General features: G+C 37.3%; 3 protein-coding genes across 3 annotated transcripts; 2 read left to right on the top strand and 1 right to left on the bottom strand.

Moving 5' to 3' along the window:
• Window positions 1-172: 172 nt before the first annotated feature.
• On the top strand, window positions 173-2009 carry LOC306877121 (gamma-crystallin S-like; the record flags this gene model as incomplete). Its single annotated transcript, XM_079428652.1, has 3 exons — window positions 173-181; window positions 714-956; window positions 1737-2009. 3 exons carry the CDS (start codon window positions 173-175, stop codon window positions 2007-2009), a joined length of 525 nt encoding a protein of 174 aa, XP_079284778.1.
• Window positions 1313-8066, bottom strand: LOC306876601 (tRNA wybutosine-synthesizing protein 4-like). The gene is made up of 14 exons (XM_079427900.1): window positions 7683-8066; window positions 7147-7271; window positions 6954-7035; window positions 6669-6858; window positions 6318-6474; window positions 5901-6090; window positions 5109-5216; window positions 4916-5003; window positions 4594-4830; window positions 4040-4267; window positions 3860-3957; window positions 3247-3434; window positions 3003-3138; window positions 1313-2306 (listed from the first exon to the last, which is right to left on the bottom strand). Exons 1-14 carry the CDS (start codon window positions 7791-7793, stop codon window positions 2133-2135), a joined length of 2112 nt encoding a protein of 703 aa, XP_079284026.1. The 5' UTR covers window positions 7794-8066; the 3' UTR covers window positions 1313-2132.
• LOC306876603 (general transcription factor IIE subunit 1-like) lies at window positions 8051-21906 on the top strand. The gene is made up of 5 exons (XM_079427903.1): window positions 8051-8110; window positions 8868-9501; window positions 19176-19377; window positions 19652-19890; window positions 20618-21906. The coding sequence occupies exons 2-5, from the start codon at window positions 9054-9056 to the stop codon at window positions 21076-21078; spliced, it is 1350 nt and encodes a 449-aa protein (XP_079284029.1). The 5' UTR covers window positions 8051-8110; window positions 8868-9053; the 3' UTR covers window positions 21079-21906.
• The last annotated feature ends 1577 nt before the right edge of the window (window positions 21907-23483 follow it).

Here is a 23483-nt window from a genome sequence, read left to right on the forward strand (position 1 = left end):
GAAAAAGAAACTGAATAGTGCTGGAATCACTGACTCGATTTTTGGATCTCATTTTCATGACAAAGTGAATATCTGGCCCTGCTCGTCATTTTGACGTTGGGAGCTGCATATTTAAACAGCCCCATAAACATTCACTCTGGACACTCAGACAAGACCAAATACAGTATTCAAGATGGGCAGGGTGAGTAGGAAATCACTGGAATATAACAGAAAAAAAGGCTGAACCTAGTGCAGCTGCATAATTTATAAAAAAACAAACAAATGTAAAATCAAGGTTTCTCAACCTTAATGGCAGTTGTGTAGCATCTTTGTGTTTGGTTCAGCAAATTAGTTTGAGAATGCACATGTATGGATGTGTTAGATATGGATATATTAGTTCTATTAACTTTACATTCACAAATTAGGGGTCAGGCTATTGGTTGCTGGCATAAACTGGGTAATACTTATGGTAGCTTGTTAAACTTGTTAATGTTGCATGTAGACCAGAGGATCAATACTATATTTTAATATATCTTGAAGATTGTTCATACCAAATCAGTGGATACCAATTAATGGCAAGGTCACATTGGCCAGACACGATGAAATGTACATTGCTTGCTGGCCGACCAGCCAAAACCAGCATGAATACTGCCAGAAACTAATCATTTTCAAATGATGTGAAGTGGTCATTCAAGTATAAAAATGCTCTGGAACATTATCTTGCTGTCTCTCAGATTGTGTTTTTCGAGGACAAAAACTTCCAGGGCCGCCGTTATGAGTGTGACAGTGACTGCTCTGACTTCCATACCTACCTGAGCTGCTGCAATTCTATTCGTGTGGAAAGTGGCGCCTGGGTGGTTTACGAGCGGCCAAACTACACGGGTAACCGGTATCTGCTAACCAGAGGAGACTATCCTGAATACCTAGGCTGGATGGGCCTCAATGACAGTCTCAGTTCCTGCAAGCTCATCCGCTTTGTAAGTTCAACTAGTACTTTCAACTGTGCATTAGTGAGTTTTTTTTCTAAGACTTAAATAGTGTATAAAGCAGAACTAATATGATTTGCTAATGATGAAGCTGTTTCACAAGGCTGTGCTAGAACTGAATTAAATTAAAGCCTGGGACAGTATGAGTAGTTGAAGGTCATGCATAGACCTTTTCTAACCGTTACGTCAGTTTAACCTAATTAGTCCACATGGCTTTTGCCAATAAATCAGTGTCCATATGGTCTGCAGTATTTGATTCAGTCTTGTTGAAAGACCAGACTTACATGTGTACTATAAGCAAACATTTAGCTTGGTTTAGACAATAGACCATACAGAGGACTAAATTAAATTTCAGATCAATGTAATTCTCTTTAATTGACTTTTTGACATTAGAGGTCATCTTCTCCAACGCTTATACAACTCCATATAAAAAAGTATGATACATTGAATCTATAAAATATCAGAACAATTTCTGCTCTGAATGAATATCTCTATAGCATGAATACTGTAATATATATTAACAGATATCTTCAAAATGCTTCAAAAAACTTGAGATCAAACCGGGCAAACAAGATAAAAATGTACATTAACTTACAAAACATGCTTATGAAGGTCTTAAAGTATTATATATTGTTAACTGACTTTCACAAAACTAGTGCCATCTTATTCCATATATTCTTTTTGTCATGTTGCCCCATTTATCCAAAATCCATGCACAAATATTTCTACCCCTTTTCCCTTCCCAAACCCAAATAAATCCAACCCATGCAGACAAGTGGAATGAAGTACAAGGTTCAGTTGTACGACAAGCCCGACTTCACAGGCCAGGCTATAGAGTCTATTGAAGACTGTCCATCTGTGCTGGAGAGGTTCCGTCTGAGAGAGGTCAATTCCTGCAAAGTTCTGGATGGCTACTGGATCTTCTACGAGCATCCCAACTACCGTGGCCACCAGTACTTCCTGGAGAAGGGCAACTACCGCAAACCAGTGGAGTGGGGTGCGGTCTGTCCCACCGTGCAGTCTTTCCGTCGCTTCACTGAGTGATGTCCCTGTGTCACAATACTTGGGCTATTTGGCTGTGACTCACTGAAGTTCCAGCTGAAATAAAGTTTGGCTGGAGATTCACTCAGCAGCACATTTGTTGCTTGTTTGTAGTTTGTACTTAGACTAATATGGATAGCAAAGTATTGGTCTTAGATGGAGAGTTACAGGGTAGAGATTGAGGTGAGTTCCAAATGAGAAACAATTTCCACCTCCACCAATGAGCACCATCTCAGACCCCTCAGAGTCCAGCAGCTCAGAGCAGAATGAATGCAGCATCAGGGGCCAAGGCACAGATGACTGAAATACAATAAAATTAGAAAAAAAAAAAAAAAGATAAGCAATGACAAATAAATTAGTTGTTTTTTTTTACATAAGAAAACTGTGGGTTGCCAAAAATATATTTGCAATTAATTAGTCAGCTGCAAAAATTACAACAATACAATATTTGTCTTTAGGTAGCTTACTTTTTTTTTTTTTAATGGGGTCCCACACCTTTTGACCAATGACTAACTCAATTGATTAATATCAATAATCAAAAAATCCTTCATCAATTTATATTGTCCATAAGTCTAAAGGCCTGTTTATACCAAGAACAATAACTACAACCATGAAGTTAAAAAAAAAAAAAAAACTCAAATTCTCAAAGAGAAGTCCACACCGCAGCAAAATAACAAAAGAGAGGACAACACTTTTGGGATCACTTTCAGAGCAATTTTTTTTCCAGTCAATGAATGATAGAAATAGTGCCATCCAAATTCAGAGTCATCCTTCTAATGTAGTTAAATTATCTGTAGGCTGTTCATGGTTGACACACAACATAGCAACTTTCTGCATTATTACATAAAGCATATTTGGATTGTACAACAGCAGTGAAAATGGCTTATACAGTCAGAATTGTTTTATTATGCCTATCCCAGGGAATTTTAGAGCCAAATTTTCCATTTTATAATAAACCATTAACCACTTCTAGAGTCCATGAGCGTAGTAACTTACGGTATCCAGCTGGATCTCCACACAGCTCCCAGTGCTCAGATTTATTAAAGCAACTCCTGGTACTCCATCAGCCTGAAGCCAAACTCCACCAACCACAACCAACTTCACATTAATTACATGGGCTGAGTGAGAATATCTGGAAAAAAAAGGCCAAGACTGTGAGTTTTGATCACTGAGAGGTGGCACATCTTCATAACACATTATTTTCATTCTTTTACACCCAATAAGGGAGTTTTTTTCGAACCTGGGTACTGGGGGTGGATGTAAATTCTTTGTCTCCCAGCAGAAACCTGATGATGTGGGTCTCAGGTAGAAAGCATCACCGAGAGGTCTGCCACCTTTCCCCAAACCTCCAAATATCACAAGCCCCCCTCCATAGGGACAAGCAGAATGGGAATGACGGGCTTCCGGAACAGCACCAATAACTGTCATCTGATTGAAACACACAAAAGTAGAAACATTATGTTGCCCTTACAAGATAAATACAAGGTAATAAAATCTAATGCACATACACTTCTGTTTAAAAGTTTGGGGTATGATTTTTAATTAATACTCTTATTCAGCAAGGATGGATTGATCAAAGGTGATAGTAAAAACATTTATACGGTTACACAAGATTTCTATTTCAATTAAATGCTGTTCTTTTGAGCTTGCTATTTATCACAGAATCCTGAAACATTGATAATAATAAGAAATAATACTTGAGCACCAAATTAGCATATTAGAATGATTTCTGAAGGATCATGTGATACTGAAGACTGCAGTAATGGCTACTGAAACTTACAACCCCAAACGTTTTAACTGTAGTGTACCCGTTTGTGTTTGTTTCATTAGGTTTTAATATGAGAAAGTCATGCCTCAGTCCAGTGTTTGTCCTCCAAACACAGGAAATGTGCATCACCTAGAACTGGATCCTTCTCTGTACGTCCTCCAAACACAAACAGAAAGGTCTTATCTGGAACGATACATTACAAAGTTATTATTTTGCTCATTATAATCAGAACATTTTGAAAAATAACTAGACTAAAATCTCTAACCTTTATAAGATATCAAGGTTGATGTGTGTCGCCATCGTGGTTTTGGACCAGTTCCGGTGCAAACCATGTTCTTAAATGACAGCTGTACAGCACTTTGGGATTGCTCATTACCAGGGTCAAAGGTCACCCACACAACACTGCCTGTTGGATTGAGTGGAGAAGTTCTGCCACCGAAGAGGACAGCTCCACCTCCAGGGATAGAGGTCAACGTCTGATAAAGACTAACCACTGAGGAGAAGAAATATGAGACAAAGATATGCATACATACATATTAGACTGGTCTCTACACCAAATTGTTTAATAATAAATTAAACAAAACCTTAGAGATTACATAGTTTTCAAATCCTACAGATTTTCATATAACCAAAAATATATTACTAACTCCAACTTGCAAACACTATAAAAAAAAAACATACAGGGCACTCACATAAAGCGATAAATACTTTGTTAATAAGTTTGTTAATTTACTAACACACAGGTCATACGGTTTATTTAAAAAAATTCCAATAAGGAAACCATTATCAAAAGCAAAAATAAAGCACTGATCAAATCACCTTTATCTCCATGAGCTTCCACACAGGCACACTTCCAGCCATCCTTCTCTTTGGTCAGGACCCTCGCTGCTGTGTCTCTTCCGCTTCTCCCACAGCCTCCAGTGAGTAAGATGATTCCAGGTGCCAGGACAGCAGAAGCCATACCGACAGCCTCTATACTCGGAGACCCACACATGGCCTGAATAACCAGGGGAGGATGCTCGGACCACTGAGGAGTCATGTGAGGGATGGAGGACACTAGGAGTGAAAAGAGCACATGTACCTCTACTACAATGCCTCACCTAGTGATACACATAATACCAAATATCTTACCAACACTTACCCTTCGGTAACGTGAGAAGGGCTTGATTGGTCACAGAGCCTTTGGAGGCTGTAAGGATGAAGTAATGGGAACATTTCTGGTTCCATTCCTGTTATAAAGATAAACACAGGTCTGGGATCAGGCATTAGGTCAGATCCAGTGGTGATTCTGCGACAACTCGAAGGTCTTTGCTGGGATTAGGGTGTTTCCTCACCTCAAACTCATCAAAAGGCTCCAGTCCCTCAACTCTCTGCTTCTCATCTTCAAGAAGAAGGTCAAAGTAGAACTGGTTCATATCCAGACAGACACATTTTTCCCAGCCCTGTGGCAGACAAAGATCAGTTACCTGTCTTATTGACAATTAAGCATTTAAAAGATGGTATGATTTTTAAACTTTTTTTTTAGGTTTCATATACATTAAAATGTAATTGATTACTGTGATGGTAAAGCTGAATTTTCAGCAGTCATTACTCCAGTCTTTAGTGTCACATGATCCTTTAGAAATCAGTCTAATATGATGATTTGGTGCACAATTTTTTTTTTAGTATCAGTGTTGAAAACATTGTAATATTTTTATCAGGATTCTTTAATGAATACAAAGATCAAAAGAACAGAATTTATTTGACATAGAAATTACTTTTACTGTCACTTTTATTGTTAATTATTGTTAAATAAATCAGTGTATCTACCTTTGTATCGCTTCAACCCTTAACACTTTGAAATCTTCATGAATAAGGTCAATACAACCTTCAAATTTCAAAAATGAACATGAGCTAACTAAAATGATTTCATTCATATTCACAAAGTATAGTTAAAAATATATATAGGTGTTATGTACAGTCAGCCAGTCATTATCATAAAATACACTTGACACTGTGACCCGGTCAGGTCTCTTATTAATCTGAAGATGTATACTGAATAATAAACAGTTACATAATCCCGTTTATTACATGGCTACATAGTATGAAAAAAAGAAATGGGTATAAAACATTAATTTGAGGCATACCTTCTGTATGAATCTCTGCGTCTGAGCGACAGTGTCTGGATATTGTTTGAGAGCGTGTATGGTAGAATTGAGCTTCAGGAAGTGGTTCTGCATGACCCTGCCAAATGGGTCATCTGGGTGGATCTGTTCATACATAACAAACACAGATTGTGGGAGTAACCTGGCAGCCCAGCCAATCACAGCATCTGACCTGAAAATCACCAAAACACATGTTAAAAATGAGCTAGTCTGTTTGCTCTCTTTTGTTAAACAGTTGTAGTAGAAAGTAAAAGAAAGCTATTAGAAAGACAGAATAGCAATGTGATCAGGATATGTTGCAGACGAGACAAAGCTCAATCTATGAAATAAGCACCAAGGTTCAATGGTTCAGGAGCACAATCATTGCAATTCAAGTTAAAGTTGAATTCACATTCTCACCATTGTGTTTCCATATAAGTCAGCACGACCTCTGACAAGACAAGTGTGGGAGCGTCCCACTGCAGTCCAGCTCCACTCAGAGTCACCTCCACCTCCTGCTCCTTCCTGACGTCCACACCAATGAGATTATAATAATCACTTCTGATGAACGCAGCATCTATACATAAGCAAAAAAACATAGCACAAATGTTTTAATATTACATTTTAGGGACAAAAGACAGGGTTAGACAAGATTACTAGCAAAATATGCAGATATCTGTATGGTTAATAAAGTTTAAAGAGGACTATACAATTTAAGCGGTTATGTTTTGTAATATAATCTATTAATATGTGATACAGTGAACATCCTACTAGTCTGCTGATTTGAGACAGTCTCCCAATCTGGCAATGCGTCCTTCAGGCAAGTATTGCTATTGATCAAGGCAGCCTTGCGCCGGGCAACTTCTGGAAAGTCAACCTCGAAAACTGTGACACCTCCAAGGGCTCCTTCTGCATGCAGCCGGAAGTACAGGGAGTCAAACCCGGCTCCAAGTGACAGAATCTGAGATTAAGAGAACAATATGATCAAGATATTATTATTATTTTTATTTTTTTACAGTAATAACACATACACAAAACGTGAACATATCATCCCACCTGTCTCCTCGAGCAGGATTTAGTGGCATGGAAAAACTGTTTCACACAGTGATCGACTGCTTTCCAGCGCACATAATAACCTCTGAGACAAAATATACATGAAGAATATATGAAGATATATATCAGAAATATTATATCTGTTTTATGAAAATATAATCATTGAAGGAGCAAGAACTGTCTCCTAAACATTTACCTATTTATCAGTGGAGCTCTTCTTGACACCTTGCACACAAGATGCTTGAGGAAATCATCGTGGAAGTAGCCCTGTGCCGCTGTTGACACCTTACTGACCACACTGCTGTCATTAGTCCCCTGCACCTGAGAGAAAAAATAATGCCACAGAAGAAAGTAAGTAATACAGGTTTGGAACAACATACAATATAACATATATTTATATATAATATTATATAATAATAAATAAACTTAAATTTTATTATTATGCTCTTTAAAAGGTACCGTGGTAATACCATATTAAGGTGACTGAATCAGTTGGCAATACCATATATTGTTTGATTTCCAAAATTATATGCAATTTTACTAGGGTACTTACTATGGGCCAAACAGTAGATTACAATGAATTGCCATGATAACGTACGTGATATTATTGACACCTTTTGTTAGAAGCATAACATCTTTTGACTGCCATATTTGAATATTTTTAAAGTTCTCGGATCTAAGCTGATCCGGTTTAAATGAAACCCAACAGAACATAAATACTGTCAGACTCACAGCAGCATCTTTTCCTCGCTCTCTCCTGCTGTTTACCGGCATCTGAACACACGTGGAAGCAGCCTGTTGAAACAACAAGGAAGCACAAAAGCGGAAGCGGCTGCATCTCATTCCATGACAAAAGCGTTTCAAATAAAACCTAACATAAGAATTCAATGCAAAAAATAAATAAATAAATTCAGAGTCAAAAACGCATATAGTTTACATGGTTGTTGTTTATAATTGCATTATAGTTTCGAGATAAATATATGAGCATTTATTTGCTATCTTAAATATACTAACATAATTAATTGATATTCATTATTAATACACAATAACTTTTAAATTAGTATTTCTTTAATCGTCCCTGGACTTTCCAGCAACATCTCATACGTCATTTCCGCTGAACTAGGAAACTTGTTCAGATCTAAACAGGAGGAAAATCAAAGGTTTGACCTGCTTTTATTCCTATCGTTCATGCTTTTGTGTTGTTTATTTTTTATGACTGTATTAATCTAACTGCATCCTTCATTATACTCCGTTTCGATAATCTAATATTAAACTCAACAGATGAATTAAGCCTCATTGGGCAGTGAGCGGTACAGTTAACGCACTGTCACTTTGTTTTGTTTCGTTTCATTTAATTAGTACATTATGCGTTTGTAGCCGAAGTTAATGACTAATAAATATTACTAAGTTTCTCTTCTGTCTTAATTTACAGTGATTGAAACTAGGTGAATATATGACTCCTCACATTTGTATTTAAGCTTTCTGTTAACATGAATATCTGCTGGCGACATTAAAACCTAGCTAAACTTAGCTTCTGATCATATTTAATGGTAGCTTTCTGAATGGCATGTCATGTTGGAACAAATCTTCCAGACAGCCTTTCTGTAATATATTGAACGTTGTTGTTGTTGTTGTTGTGAATTGAGTTTAATTGAATGTCATTAATGTAATATTATCTGTCTGGCTAACATGGATTGATCATAGATTGAAACTGTGAGAATGACTTGTGGCAATTTTAGCAATATCATTATTTATTTATTTATTTAGAAAATTACATTTTGTGAAAAACTTTACTAATTTATAGCAGGGCAAGTTAAATAAATAAATAAATAGAACTGTTGACATTTGGATGGACATAGACAGTTATTGGATCATATGTGTAACTGATCTCTTTTTGTGTTCTCCCACTATTCACAGATCTCCGTCATACAATCCCAAAATCATCCACCTGGTTACCTTCTTGAATACCAGACGAGCTAACCCTTCCTATTACAATCCACTCCCGTTCTTCCTAAAAACATATCGTTCTTGGTCTTGAAAATACTTCCACCTTCTGCTTTTGCTCTGTTTCTCCATCTTTCTACTCTTTCCTTCCTCTCCATCATGACTGAACCAGAGCTGCTCACAGAGGTCCCTGCATCTCTGAAACGGCTGGCCAAGCAGGTTGTGCGAGGATTCTATGGTATCGAGCATGCTCTCGCTCTGGATGTGCTGATCCGGAACCCCTGCGTACGTGAAGAAGACATGCTGGAACTGCTCAAGTTCGACCGCAAGCAGCTGCGTTCGATTCTGAACACACTCAAGGCTGACAAGTTTGTAAAATGTCGTATGCGTGTGGAGACGGCACCTGATGGCAAGACAACACGACACAATTACTATTTCATTAACTACCGGCTGCTGGTTAATGTGGTGAAGTACAAGCTGGACCACATGCGCAGACGCATTGAGACGGATGAACGGGACTCGACTAACAGAGCCTCCTTTCGCTGCCCCTGCTGCACGAACACATTCACTGACCTTGAGGCCAACCAGCTGTTTGACCCCATGACTGGTGAGTATGAAAGTGGAAGATGATTGTTTTAAACTGTTTGTTTGAATGCTATAAACACATGATCAAATAAGCTCTCCCTCAGGGACGTTTTATTAAAAGACATCATTGGTTAGGCGATACATGCAGCAGTAGAAATGAATCTGCTGTTATACCGTGTAAGTATTAGTGGGCAGAACTGTTGTTATTTGCACATATACTACTGTTTAAACATTTGTCAGTAAGTTATTTTTTTAAAGAAATTAATACTTTTTTTCCACAAGGATGCATTATATTCATCACAAATGATAATACAGACATTTATAATGTTTCAAATAAATTAAATACTGTTAAACTTTTTTTTTTTTTATCATCAACGAATCCTGAAAAATGTAGAAAAAGCAGAACAACCATCATCATCATATTAGAATGATTTCTGAAGGATCATGTGTGACACTGAAGACTAGAGTAATGGCTGAGCATAAGTCTTCTTTCAAAAACATAAAAATCTTACCATAATTATTTATAGGGAGATGCAAGATTTTGGTCATATTATCCGTCTGTACTAGGCTGGTCAAATGGAATTAAAATCAATTAAAGCAAACCAAGTGTACTAAATTAAAATGCATCTGCTTTGATTTCTCTCTTCCCTTCATGGAACAAATATATTCTTTTGAATGTTACAACGGTAATGGGTCAAAGTCACTGTGTGATCATGATGTTGAAATCAATTAGAAAATACTCTCTAATCTAAGTATCTTGTTTATTCTGGCAGAATTTTTCATGTATATTCAATTCAAGTTTATTTATATAACGCTTTTCATGATACAAATTGTTGCAAAGCAGCTTTACAAAAAATGTACGTTTCTATTTTAAAGTTTCTACATTATATTTAGTAGTAGCTTATCAGTGGTGACTCAAGTTGATGTCCATATGGCAGAAATGCAGAGGTAAAATTCATGCAGTTAATGACATGTAATCAAACAGACAGGGAACACTATGAATATAGGTTGCGATTACACTTATGGCAAAGTTTCGTAGTTTTGTATATTGTTTAAGGGTTGGCATTATCTGAGGTCCTCTGAGGGGTTGTCATCATCTCTTCTCCGGTGTTCGGTCATCTCAGATCTTCGTAAGATCCGCATATAATGCACATATAAGCTTGCATTGACTATTGTAATCTCTGTGCGGTTTTGTAAGATTTAAAAGAAACCATCTTGAAGCTGGTCTCACATTTGAGGAATTGTGTCATCGTGAAGATCCTAAGCCATAATAATAATAATATAATTTGTTTTTATTTGTCACATACACACTTATACAGAGTATAACCAGCAGTGAAATGTGTGCTCTGCATTTAACCCAAGTCGCTTGAGCCACACTTTTTGGCAGAACTATGTTCAGACACATGATGGCAGCAGAGGTCAAAATTTGAAATGTTTTCAACACTTGAATGAACCTCACTTGGAGACTGATGCTGAATTGCGTCAGTTTGCAGACAGTAATCACAGACAGGAACGGAAATGAAACTTTATTTTTATAGGTTTAAAAATAAACAGGCTGTAATCTCATAGAGGCGGCTGTAAGGATTAGCACACCGCATTGACATCATCATGCCTTTCTGCTTCTGTGCCTACTGTTTTACACTTCTGACTTCAACAGCTGCTGATTTATGTACTTAGGGAAACACGCACACACAAGTGCTGCTCTTGACGTGACTTGTGTTATGATGGTTTCAGAGAGGGTGCATTTGTGAAGCTTTGCACACTGCTGGCCGTCCCTGTTTAAGCTTTTATTATGGACTGAACCCAGCAAACCTGTGTGTGTGTGTGTGTGTTTGAGTCCATTCCAGCAGTCTTGAATCATGTATAATTGATCTAACCTGTGTTGTGCTCAGAAGGAAAATAAATGAGAAGAGTCTAAAGAACAGTCTCTCAACACCACTCAACACTGAAGACTCGTCTTTAGGGTCACCGAATAACACTTTACCTTAATTCTCTTCAAATACGTCTGTTTTTAAGTATGTACATTCATAAAACCTTTAAAGGCTATGAAAAAAAGATTTGAACAGTGTTTGTAGGGAATTGACTGAATACTTAGGCCCAATAAAAAGACATTAATGTGGTTTCATCAATTAAAGGAATAATCTATGTTATTTTCAAACCTCAGTGTAAACGTATAGGAAATGTTAACAGTAATGGACTTACAACGGATGCCTGGCAGACAAGAAAACCAGAGGGCTTTAACAGAAATGCGCAGCTCATATTTTTATTAAAGCAATTCTTCAGTAATAAAATGTGTGTAATAGGAGTTGTAAAACTGTAAATTCTCATTTAAGGCACTGCTTTTGTAGATGGAGAAAGTTCAAGATATGCATTACCAACAATTTTCCTGAGAGTTGAGTTGCTCCATATTTTGCGTATAGTCTTTCTCTGGTATCCGCAGTTATCAAGCAAGCATGATGACTAGGTTTCCTTTTTTTTAGCTGGTCATTAGCAGTTTAACGTGTACTGTGAAATTATATTGCATATTTTAATACTATTGGCAGTTCTGCCCAAGGAATTGGAGTCGGAACACAGTGACAGTGGCTGTGTCTGAAATCTCAGAATAGGTACTTTGTCTGAATAAATCCTTTGCAACCCATTAAAAAAGTATGTTCTGTGTAATATAAATATGTGTAATAGGAAAGTAATTGTACTACATTTATCATGTTGTCATCATGTGACCTACAGCATTAGTCAAGTCGCTTCACTGCAATTCTCAAATCCTCTCCTGTGGCCTCATGGGATGGTAAAGCGTCCATTATCATTAGATGCGCACTTCAGAATCTCGCCAGAAGTAGCAAATAATTTTTTGCCTGCTGTTTTATGAATACATATTACTTCACATACTGTTTTTGCCTACTAAACTGTATAGTATAAGCATATTCAGATGCAGCCAGTGTTTTTTTTGTTTTTTAAGTACTGTTTAGCACTATATCATCGCTACTGAATCTACAGCATGGTCAGTGTAAATTCCTTAACGAATAACACTTAAAACCATACAGCTCAAAATGTTTAATCAGCTTTAGGGCTGTCACAATTCCTCGATTAAAATCAAGTGCCCGAGTACAAAAAAACCTCGATTACCCGTGTCAATTAACTGGCAAAATACTGGAAGTGGGCCATTCCACAGATGACTTCAAAATAAGTTTAAACCCTTGCTCTGAGTTTGCATGTTTTGATGTACACATGTTCTTGTTCAAGAAATGACAGTGGCTGTAGCATTTCTATCATAAAGATGTGGCCAAATATAAAAGATTAAGTGGACATTTTAATTAAAGTGCCCCTAATATGGGTAATGAAAGGTTCTTTTTTTTTTTTGGTTTGGTTTGGTTTTGGGAGTCCCCAACAACAGGTTGACATGCATGCAGTGCATTTAGGGCAACTATTTTTACAGCTACATTATTATTCCAAGCCACAATTAATCACAGCAATATATAATTATATATGATTAAACATATAAATCGTCAGTTTGTTGTTTTACACACATGCACACAGACATTATTTCATACACGGCATATTGAGATGCATAAGAAATCTTTAGACGCGCCCATAACAACAAAAGACAATACTTTATTTAATCTTTTCTGATTGCTGCAAATGCGAGCATTTTTGACGATCGTTTCTGTCCAATCCGCTCCTTTTATTTTGTTTCACCACAGCTGTCGTTGGTTTTTTGTCTGGCAGTGGCATCAGGTATGCCTTAAAATGTCAAATTGGAGCCTCTACAACATCGATTCGGGCACCCAACATCACAAAATGATGTTTTAAACTCCTTGTGTAGCCGAATCTGTGATGTTTTGAATTGGCCGCCTCCAGTTTTTGCCTCCAGCTAGCGCTGTGACGTAATTGTGACGTCGGCCCTAAAATTATATATGATTACTTGCATTTGATATTTTATCTGGGCCAATTGTTGGATTTTGCCAATTTGAGCCTCATTGCTATTATATGTGTATTTTTAAGTCATTTTAAAGTCTATTGTTTGCTTAGGTCTATTTTTATTACCACAAAAATGATCTGATTAATCATCAGAATAATCGACTGGTTACTCAATTACCAAAATAATCGTTAGTGACAGCCTTAATCCGCTTACTGAACAAATGACTCTTATGAGCCATTTATTTTTAGTGAACCAAAACCATACAGCACAAAACTTTAAATGCGATTCCTGAACAAATGACTGTTATGAATCATTATTTTCAGTGAATCATAATCATACAGCTCAAGCACTGTAATTGACTACAGTGTTCGCTGTATGATTCTGATTAAGGTTTTGTGGGGAATTGTTTAGTTTAATGATTAACTGTGGAGTATTTCTCTGTCTGTGTTCCTGACTTCATGTCATTTCATATATGTGTGAGCCCTACATTTATATAAGAGTCTTGCATGGGGCTTGTGAAGACAGTCTAGTACCCGACAGACAGGAGGAACTCTCTCCTCTGTACAGAAAGCTTTGTTTAAGAGAGTCATGGACGCATGAGAGGAACAGAAATAAGAGAGAGCGCGTTGGAGGACTGAGAGCGGTGTCAGAGTTGAGTGATGAGTGTTAGAGGAATAAAAAGGCAGGTAAAGAGCACGTGGCATGTGTTCACCCTCACCTCTGCTGAAAGTAAACTGGCAGGCAGGGAGGCAAAGCTGTTGCTAGGATACACATCAGGAGGACTGGTGAGGATAGAGCAGAAGAACGGAACAGCCAATGATGAAGCACCTAACCCTGTGTAGACCCTGCTATTGTACACATACTTATTTTCTATGTTCTCTCCTGGACTAGTATCCCTGAAAGGATTTTCTAAACATGAGTCTCATGATGCCCTGTGTTCTTTGTCCTCTGAGTGGGCTCAAATGTGGATGTTTTGTGATTGGCTGTTTTCATCCCGTGCTGCCTTTTGTGCTTAGGTGGCTTAGTTGCATCTTAGAACAGGAGAGTGTATTGATCTGATTGGTCAAGCGCATCCAGGTCCCCCCTCGTTGAGCAAAGAAAAATTGATCTATGAAAATCTCTTTGATTGGTGAGGTGTTAGGGGAGATAAGGAGATCTGACAAGTCAGGCTTGCACGGTAATAAGTCATTCACTGATCCTGTCTCGGCATGTCTTCACGCTGCCTCATTTTTGTTATCGCCTTCTAGTCTTCCTTCCTTCTGAGTCACATGTGTGCATATAGCAGGACCGTAAGCACCCGATATGTAGATTAAAAAAATATGGGTTTTTAAATGGCTGATTTGTATTATGTTTGGCATGTTGCATGCCATCAATAATCGGGGAAATCCAGTGAATCAACTCATTTTCAGACATTTAAATATTGTTGTTTCCTTAAGCCTGCACCTGTCTGGAATGGATGTTGGTCAATGGAAAGAGACCAGAAAATGAAAACTTCTTCACATCATTTTTTGGAGAGAGCTTTAATCAGTGAGCACTTTATTTAAAATGATGCATGTTATATAACCTTGGCCCTAATATAGCTTATTTTAGAGTAATTGAACTATCAAAAAAGCATCTAAAATTAATTTCTTAAGATGAAGAAATTGTGTTTTATTTAACACAAGCATTGTATTCATTCATTGATTCATTCTATTTTAAAACAAAGCTAAATTTAGAATTGTAAGCATGCCCACACATTTTATAACTTTTTTTTTCTAACAGACAAATAAGATTGAGAGTGAGACATGTCTTTTTTATTCAAGACTTCAATGTATAGGATTACTGGCTTGCTAATGTCACCAGTTTTATTGTATTGTATAGACGTTTATCTATATGTTTAATGTTCAGAGTCAGTAATATTTCAAAAGAAATTACTTTTAATTAAAAGAGCATACATTAAATCGATCAAAAGTAATATTTCTATTTCAAATAATTGCTGTTTATCAAAAATACTTAAAATGTATCATGAATTCCACAAAAATATTAAGCAGCACAGCTGCTTCAACATTTGGTGTTCAGGAAACATGAGAAATGTTTCTTGAGCGGCAAATCAGCATATTATTTCTAAAGGATCACGTGACACTGAAGAATGTAATAACTGCTGTGAAAAATTCAGTGTTGCCATCACATGAATAAATAACTTGTTAAAATGTATTAATATAGAAAACAGACTTTTTATATTTTAATAAAATTGAACAATTCTACAGTTTTTACTGTATTTTTGATCAAATAAATTAAGCCTTTGTGAGCATAAGAGACTTCTTTCAAAAAACAAATCTTACCAACCCCAAGTAATTTCCAACAGCTTCACATAAATGTAGTAGATATGCCCATCTGGACGTTTCCTGCAGACATTGCAAATCCAGTGTGAATTACTGATGATGGGTGATACTGATTTTGGATGTTCTGTCCTGAAAACTAATCCTTTCTGAACCGGGTTTTAGATGCTGTCTGTAGAGCTTCACTTTTATTGAATCCAGAACAGTTATTAGAAGTCATCTATATACAGTCCTCCAAAGGAGAACAGTTAACTGTATTTTTATTGTAATTATTATTGCATTGTCGCTGCTGCAATTAGAATCAATGTGGTACATTTGTCACAGTTTCTCAGACGCGATCATGAAAAAACTTTCTCCTCTCTCATATGCTGAAATGATGCTGCATTCATCTTTTAAGGGCTGATCACAAAAGTCCTTTTGTTCTTTGGTGTAGACGACAGAACAAAGCGCCATCCAGTTTTCAAAAGAGCTCTGAATCACTGGAGTGATTGCTATATGTAATTTAAACCAGACCTATTCATATCTCATAGATAATACAAAAACTATCAACACAAAGAAACCAGCCCACTTTTCCCCGACAGAATCCTTAATGTATGCCTACACACTAACAGCACTGTGCCATGTTCCTTTAGATCATTGCGACAGACCCAGTGCACACTTTGACCGAAAACAAAGATTACAATCAGAGTGTGCATGTGCCATATTGCTAATTGTCCTTTGGATTTGCAGAATTCTAATGGCTGGGAGCCTCTAATGGCATGTAAAAAGAAAAACGGAAAAACTTTTATTTTTTAATATAACATCCCTGTGGGCCAGTGCCTCCTTTTGGAAAAAAATGGTATAAAGTTTCCTTTCTGAGCTAATGAACTTCCTTTCTGTATGTCACTTTAGAGTAAGTTCACATATAACGTTTTTGCGTTCCAGGTTTAAAAAAAAAATAATAATTATTGTTCACATACATATTTGATCACTGAGCATTTTTGCATTTAAAAATGTGAGATGCAGGGCAGTATAGTGGAGAAAAAATACAAGGTAATTTTTAAACTTTAGTGGCATATTTGTATAATGCAGTTTCACACGCAAGATGCTGCGAAAGACGTGAACACAATGGTCAAAGGTGTCATCTAGCTTATGTTTATATAGAAAAAAATAATTTTTGTGTTTAAAAATGTGAGACTCATGGTAGTGTATAAGGGAAAAAAACGCTTAAGTACTAAAATTAGTTGCTGCGTTTCTTAGCACTGCATTTGTGTGTAGTCTGAGATGCAAGTGTGACGGTCAAATACAGTTTAGTGCATGTTTACATAGAAAAATAATGGAAAAGCAGTGCAGTAAAATACATTCTGTGTGAACGACCCTTTAGAATACATCTGCTTTGCATCCCTTCTACAATGCATGGTGTTTGCATGGCTTTTGATATCGCCTCATCTTTATTTAGACATTTAAAATGCAGCCTGTTATCTCTGCATTTCTTATCGCTTGTGCTTTTGTGTGTGTGTGTGTGTGTGTGTGTGAAAACCAACATGTGTGTGTGAGAGTGAGAGGCAGACAGACTGACTGACTAGGAGGGCTACAGTAAAATTATTCTCTGCACTCCGGGCTTGTCGATATTTCCTCTGGAGCTGTGTCAAATGTGACGGAGACCTTTTTTTATCTTCCCTTCACCTGAATGTTATTTCTCTCCTCTCTCTCTCTCTCTCTCTGCCTGTCTCTCTTTCTTTGTGCTTGTCAAATTGTTTTCTTTTTTGCCCTCCACTCCTGTATTGGCAGAGAAGACATCTGTAGTAAAAGGGCCTAGCTGGAGGTGATTGTTTTTCAGGAGCGCCTTCACAGATTTTGTTGTCAACTTTCCAACAAAGCTTTTAAAATGGAAATTGTGGCGAATCGTTTACTCGTTCGATTCCCCTCAAGGCCAGAAACTCGAAAGCTGTTTCACCATGCACTCAGCACATAACATGGGAGTATTTCAGCATAAAAAACATATTGATGGTGTGTGTTCATGATAGCAAAACATGAAAACAGGTAGAGTGACATTCTAAATAAGACTACTATTAAAGGAAGGTTACAATATCAGCACCATCTGTGACTGATCATTAAATGCTAAGTACACACATATGTAAAATATGTCAAGGCATGTATTTTATATTCCGCTAGTATTTGGAGTACACCACACACTCATACAGTGGGCCCTGCTGTGTGTGTTCTTGTCAGAAGGCTGTAAATAACTTCAGCAGCAGATGGCAAACCAGACCAGCTTTGCTTCCCATGGAACCGCCAGTGAATTCTGGGGCTGAATGTGTGTTCGTGTATGTTTGTCCTTGTGTCTGTGACTGTTCTTCCTTTACTGTTTCAATAATATTAGATGGTCAGCAGTGGTTTTGGCACCATCCTCTAGATGGCATTGAACTGTAATTGGACCGCACCCTGATTCTTTTCGTAGTCCCTTAAAATATAAATGTTCTTCGTTTTTGCTAGCATTGCTATTTTATTTCAATAAAATATTTTATTTTAAGAATAATAAAACCAAAATCAAAAGTTTTTGATATAAAATGGCCATAAGTGAAAGTTAATTATTCTATTCAGCAAGAATGTTTCAACTGATTAAAAGTGACAGTAAAAACATGTATAATGTTACAAAAAACTGAAATAAGTGCTTGTGTTTTGAACTTTCTGTTCATCGAATATAGAAAAAAAATGTATCATGATTTCCACAAAAATATTAAGCAGCACAACATTTTAATAAAATAAGACATTTTTATTTTGCACTGAATCAACATATTAGGATCATTTCATATTAGGAAAATTCAACTTTGCCATCACAAATAAATTACATGTTAAAAAAGTTATTTTAAATGATAAATTTGGTTTATCAAATCAATGTGGTGCAATGTAGTGTAGTTCTTTCAAAAACTTCCCAAAAAATCTTACCAACCCCAAACTTTTGAACAGTGGTGTATTTGTATTTTATTTTAGAGGGTGCAGCATTGGCTGATTCCAGAACATAGCTAGTCATTTATAATGAGAACGTCTTGTTTAGCCAGACTGATTTGTTGCTGGTTTGAAAACTTTGTATGGTGGCAACATTTTCTCACCCCCTGGCTACTGATGTTAGTGGTTCCTGGTCCGAGACCAGCAGGTTTGTGAGCACAGCCACATTTTCTGTCCCAAATCTGTCTGGTGGAAACGCCAAAGGATAGGGGGCCAGATTGGGCATTTGCTTCAACTCCACAATTGGCACCATGTCTGTGGGAAAAGGGGACATGGAATCTCAGCCTCTGGCTAACAGGAAACCAGAGATATAAAGCCTCTTAACAAAGTTTTTCTGGGCTCTAACTTCCAAAATGAATGACCTGGAGATGCCAAACATGATGGATGTGGTGTGGTGAAGTGGTTGAGAATACAGTATGCTACTGTTTCAACACTTGATATTTTGTGCTTAAGGCCTTCTTTTTTCCAACACAGGAACGTTCCGCTGTACCTTCTGTCAAACAGAAGTAGAGGAGGATGAATCGGCCGTGCCAAAGAAAGACGCCCGCACTCTGGTGGCGCGATTCAACGAGCAGATCGAGCCTATCTATGTATTGCTACGAGAGACGGAGGACATCAACTTGTCCCCTGATCTTCTGGAGCCCGAACCGTCAGAAATCCCAGCCCTAAAACAGAGGTCAGCACCTCCTGTTCAGTCAAAGTGGCCAGTTTTATCCACAAGACAGTGTTGTTTTCAACTAAAGCTGTTAAAAAAAAATAAAATGACTAAAGCACACAAAATGACTACAAACTAAACTAAAATTTAAAATTAAGAATATTAAATACTTTAAATATTAAAACCTTATAGTAAATAATGCTTAAAAAAACACTAGCAATCAAGAATGTACATGGCCTTTTTCTATAGGCTACTAAAATTTATACTAAAAATTCACCTTTGCTATTTTCCACAGTCGGGAGCGGGCCGCTCAGGCCGCAGGAGTAGCTGGTGCAGGGGCACCTGGTCGGGAAGTATGGAAAAACAAAGGCTCATCGTATGACCTCTACTCGCAGGATGTGGTCATCAGCATGGAAGACCAGGAGCCTCAGCCTGGCCAGACTACTGAGGGAAAAGCCCCCAAAGAGAGGCCCATATGGCTGACGGAAAGCACAGTGCAGGGGGCGTACAGCGAGACAGATGCTCTGAAGCAACGTGAGTCACATAGACTATTTTGAAAGTGTTTTTTGTGGTCATGGTTGCATATTTACACATTTTATGCATTTTTTGTTTATTTGCCTCTTGTTTATACATCTCATGGGTCTGAATGCACAGTCTATCTATTTGGTTGAAAGGGATATTTTATTCTGTTGTCATTCCAAACATTTTGTAATTTTTATTATGGAACACAAAAACAGATATTTAGTAAAATATGCAAGTGGCTACTGCTAGTCATGCTTTTTTATTTATTTTTAACTAGAAAGCCGATAGAGTACAATAAAAGTAGTCAGTTTGACTTATTCTTGTGCTATATGCCAGGTTTCAAGTCTTTAAAAGCCATAAAATATCTTTGCATGATAAATAAACTAAAATTTAAAGTCATTATTTACTGAAAAACTATTCACCTATTCAAATTGTGATATATTTAAAAAAATAAAAACTTATTTGCATATGCAACATCATGGAAGAAAGAGGAGAAGAAACCAAATGTACCGTTAATTTATTGCATGCATCATACTTTATAGGTTTGGAAGTGTGGGTGAAATTTGAGTATTTGGAAGGCAACATTGTCATTGAAAAATGACACCCTGTTCCTATAAAGCTGTCTTATGGCTTCCGAAAGAAATTGAGTTTAGAAAGTATAGCACATTTATGGTGAAGAAAATATGCATCTAAATTCACCCTATTTTTTTCTTCTTTTCTTCCAATTTTTACACACCAGCTGGCGAGGACTCTGTAGTAACCCAGGAGGGAATGACTGGACGAGGAGCCGCACAGGATGAGAACGAGGAGGTGATGCTGGCTCTCCTCATTCATGAGAAGAGGAGCGGAGTTGATCCAGGAGGTGCTGTCATCTCCAGACCGACCGTTCCAGCGGCTAACGCCAGCGACTCTGACAGTGATACCAGTGAATCGGACGAAGACTCGCCACCTCAGGCTCCAGCCCACACTATGCACAATGCTACAGCCCTGCGTTCAGGAAAACAAGGGGATGAGGAGGACAAAGATGATGATGATGAGTTCGAGGAGGTCGGGGACGAGCCTGTGGTTATGGTAGGGGGAAGACCTTTCCCTTACAGGGAAGTGAGCCAGAGACCCGAGCTGGTGGAACAGATGAGCGCTCCGGAGAAAGAGGCGTACATTGAGATGGGCCAGAACCTCTTCCAGGACATGTATTTCTGAGTTCATCATGTCTGTCTGCATCACATTCGTTCTCGCTGTTGTCCAGTTTTTTTAGTTTTTGTTTTTTACAGATTAGTTTCGATTGGTCTCCTTTGCACAGTCTCAAATGGTGTTGTGCGACGTGCCAGAGCTGAGAAATGTAGTATTATGTCGTTGACCGTTCTTCTTTTTTTCTCATCCCTCTGCCATATTCACATATGAAACTACTTTGGTGCCAATGATTCCAAAGTATCACGGTTGTAAACAAGAGTATCGTACATTGGCAAACACGCTCACTGCGCTACTTCTCCAGTTTGTTTGCGGTCTCGCCACATTCAGAGACGTCCAAATGAATAACAGTGTTGCTGCAGTGACCTCTGGGATGGTTTTACTCAAAAGAAAACCCCAAACCGAAGGCTTCTGGAGCTTTTCTGACATTTCTGACTTTTGAATGACAGTAAGTGTCCGAGACATTTCTGCATCCTCTTGCTTTCACGTCTTTTTCCAACAGTATTTAGCAGGACTTGCAGTTTGAAAGGAAAGACAAGCGATTTTGTATTCGGCTGATGGCCTTGACATGATATTAAACGGTGTTTTGATGAGACATGTTTGTTTAGAGTATGATTGCTTTCCTTTCACAGCAGAAATGAGCACTTTCTTCTTTTGATCTCTGCCTCAGTGGACATCACTCTCTTCTGTTTGTTTATCCAAAGAGTTTTTTTTTTCAATTTGTTAGATGTTTTACAGTAATAAAAAGCTGAGTGTGAAAACTTCAATCTGTGTATTCATGAATCTGTGTGTGTAGCAACCTCAATGAAAGATGAATATGAATAAATAGATGAGTTTCATAAACAAGAATCCGGCTGTTAATATACAAATGAATTCACAGAATGGTCTTTTTTTCCTGTTTTGCCTAGAAAGGAAAACAGGTTGGTTTTGACTGTTGCCAAAAAACTGTTTGAATTGACCTCTTATGTGTGATCATCTAATTGAATTGGGAACAGAGTCTCCGGGGATGTGCTTTGGTGCAGCTGCGGATGAGATGATGCTTGGATGAGACGATGCGGGAGATAAAATCTGTGGTGTGTTGACGCGCAGCCAGACAGGAAACCGGCAGTGCTGCTGTCACGTCACATTACAGGTGCAGAACTGTGGAGTCAAGTATGGGTATCTGCGGCTCAGAGCGGGGGGTGTGTCTAAATGTTATGAAAGGGGGTTTTTCTAAAGGTTTCTGAACTGGAAGTTATGAGTTTTGTAATCTAATTTAATTATTAAAATATGTTTTGCCATTTTAAAAAAGGAAAAAGAATGTTAGAATAGAAAATGAATGACAAATGTTTGAGCTTTTGCCCTATTTCTAGGTAACTGGTCAAATGTAAGAAATTTGTGACATTTACTGGTTACCTAAAGGTCAGATGTTCTTCCTTCCATTGAAACGCAAGATGCTGTTTGGATCGTTCTGAAATCCTGATGGAGAACATGATCATCAGGTTTTACACACACTTGAGTTCATATCATTCATGCTGTAAGCCATGTTAATTCAACTTTTCACCTAAATATGACCCTGGACCACGAAAGCAGTCATAAGTCGCTGGGGTATATTTGAAGCAATAGCCAACAGTACATAGTATGGGTCAAAATTATAGATTTTTCTTTTATGCCAAAAATCATTAGGATATTAAGTAAAGATCATGTTCCATGAAGATATTTTGTAAATTTCCTACTGTAAATATATCAAAACTTTTCTCAATATTTTTTTTTTGCACCCTCAGATTCCAGTTTTTCACAATGTTATCTCAGCCAAATATTTTCGTATCCTAACAAACCATACATCAATGTAAAGCTTACTTATTCAGCTTTCTGATTATGTATAAATCTCAATTAAAAAAAAAAAAAAAGATTCTTATGACTGGTTTGGTGGTCCAGGGTCACAAATTGTTATGCTGATAATTTAACTAAATAAATGAGGGGAAAATGTCATAATAGTAAAGGAAATCTTTAAATAAGGTCTTTTCTATATTTATTTATAATTTAAGATCCATTATAATGTATTATTTATTTACTCTTATAAATATTCATATTTTTCTGCCCCTGAAGAGGTGAAGAAACTACATAGACAAGGCATAGATGTACATAGATTCATTCCAATTTCTTCCCAAGTCCCCTTTTTCCAGTGGAGAAAAACATATATGCAAAAATTAAGAAATTATACTCTGAGCCTTGGTGCATGTAACTTGGTGAATTGAGGATTCTCAAATTCCGTGTAAAGAAAAATAATTAAAGAGCAGAAGTATGTAGTTTGTATGCTAAATTTGTACAAGAAAATGTTTCTGTTACCATGCCTAAACCTCTGTTTAACATATAAATGAATCTCAAATGAAAAGGCTTTTATTGGATTTTACATATTTATGAATCTCATATAATGT

Source organism: Barbus barbus (genome assembly GCF_936440315.1).
Source record: "Barbus barbus genome assembly, chromosome: 11".
In the NCBI taxonomy this organism is placed as follows: domain Eukaryota; kingdom Metazoa; phylum Chordata; class Actinopteri; order Cypriniformes; family Cyprinidae; genus Barbus; species Barbus barbus.

Coding starts and splice junctions, on each gene's coding strand:
- LOC306876601 (XM_079427900.1), bottom strand. CDS start 7,793: ATGAGATGCAGCCGCTTCCGCTTTTGTGCTTCCTTGTTGTTTCAACAG. Junction 6,091..6,317: donor ACTTATATGGAAACACAATG/GTGAGAATGTGA, acceptor GGTGATTTTCAG/GTCAGATGCTGTGATTGGCT. Junction 5,217..5,900: donor CGCAGAGATTCATACAGAAG/GTATGCCTCAAA, acceptor TGTCTGCCACAG/GGCTGGGAAAAATGTGTCTG.
- LOC306876603 (XM_079427903.1), top strand. CDS start 9,054: ATGACTGAACCAGAGCTGCTCACAGAGGTCCCTGCATCTCTGAAACGG. Junction 9,502..19,175: donor GCTGTTTGACCCCATGACTG/GTGAGTATGAAA, acceptor TTTCCAACACAG/GAACGTTCCGCTGTACCTTC. Junction 19,891..20,617: donor GACAGATGCTCTGAAGCAAC/GTGAGTCACATA, acceptor TTTACACACCAG/CTGGCGAGGACTCTGTAGTA.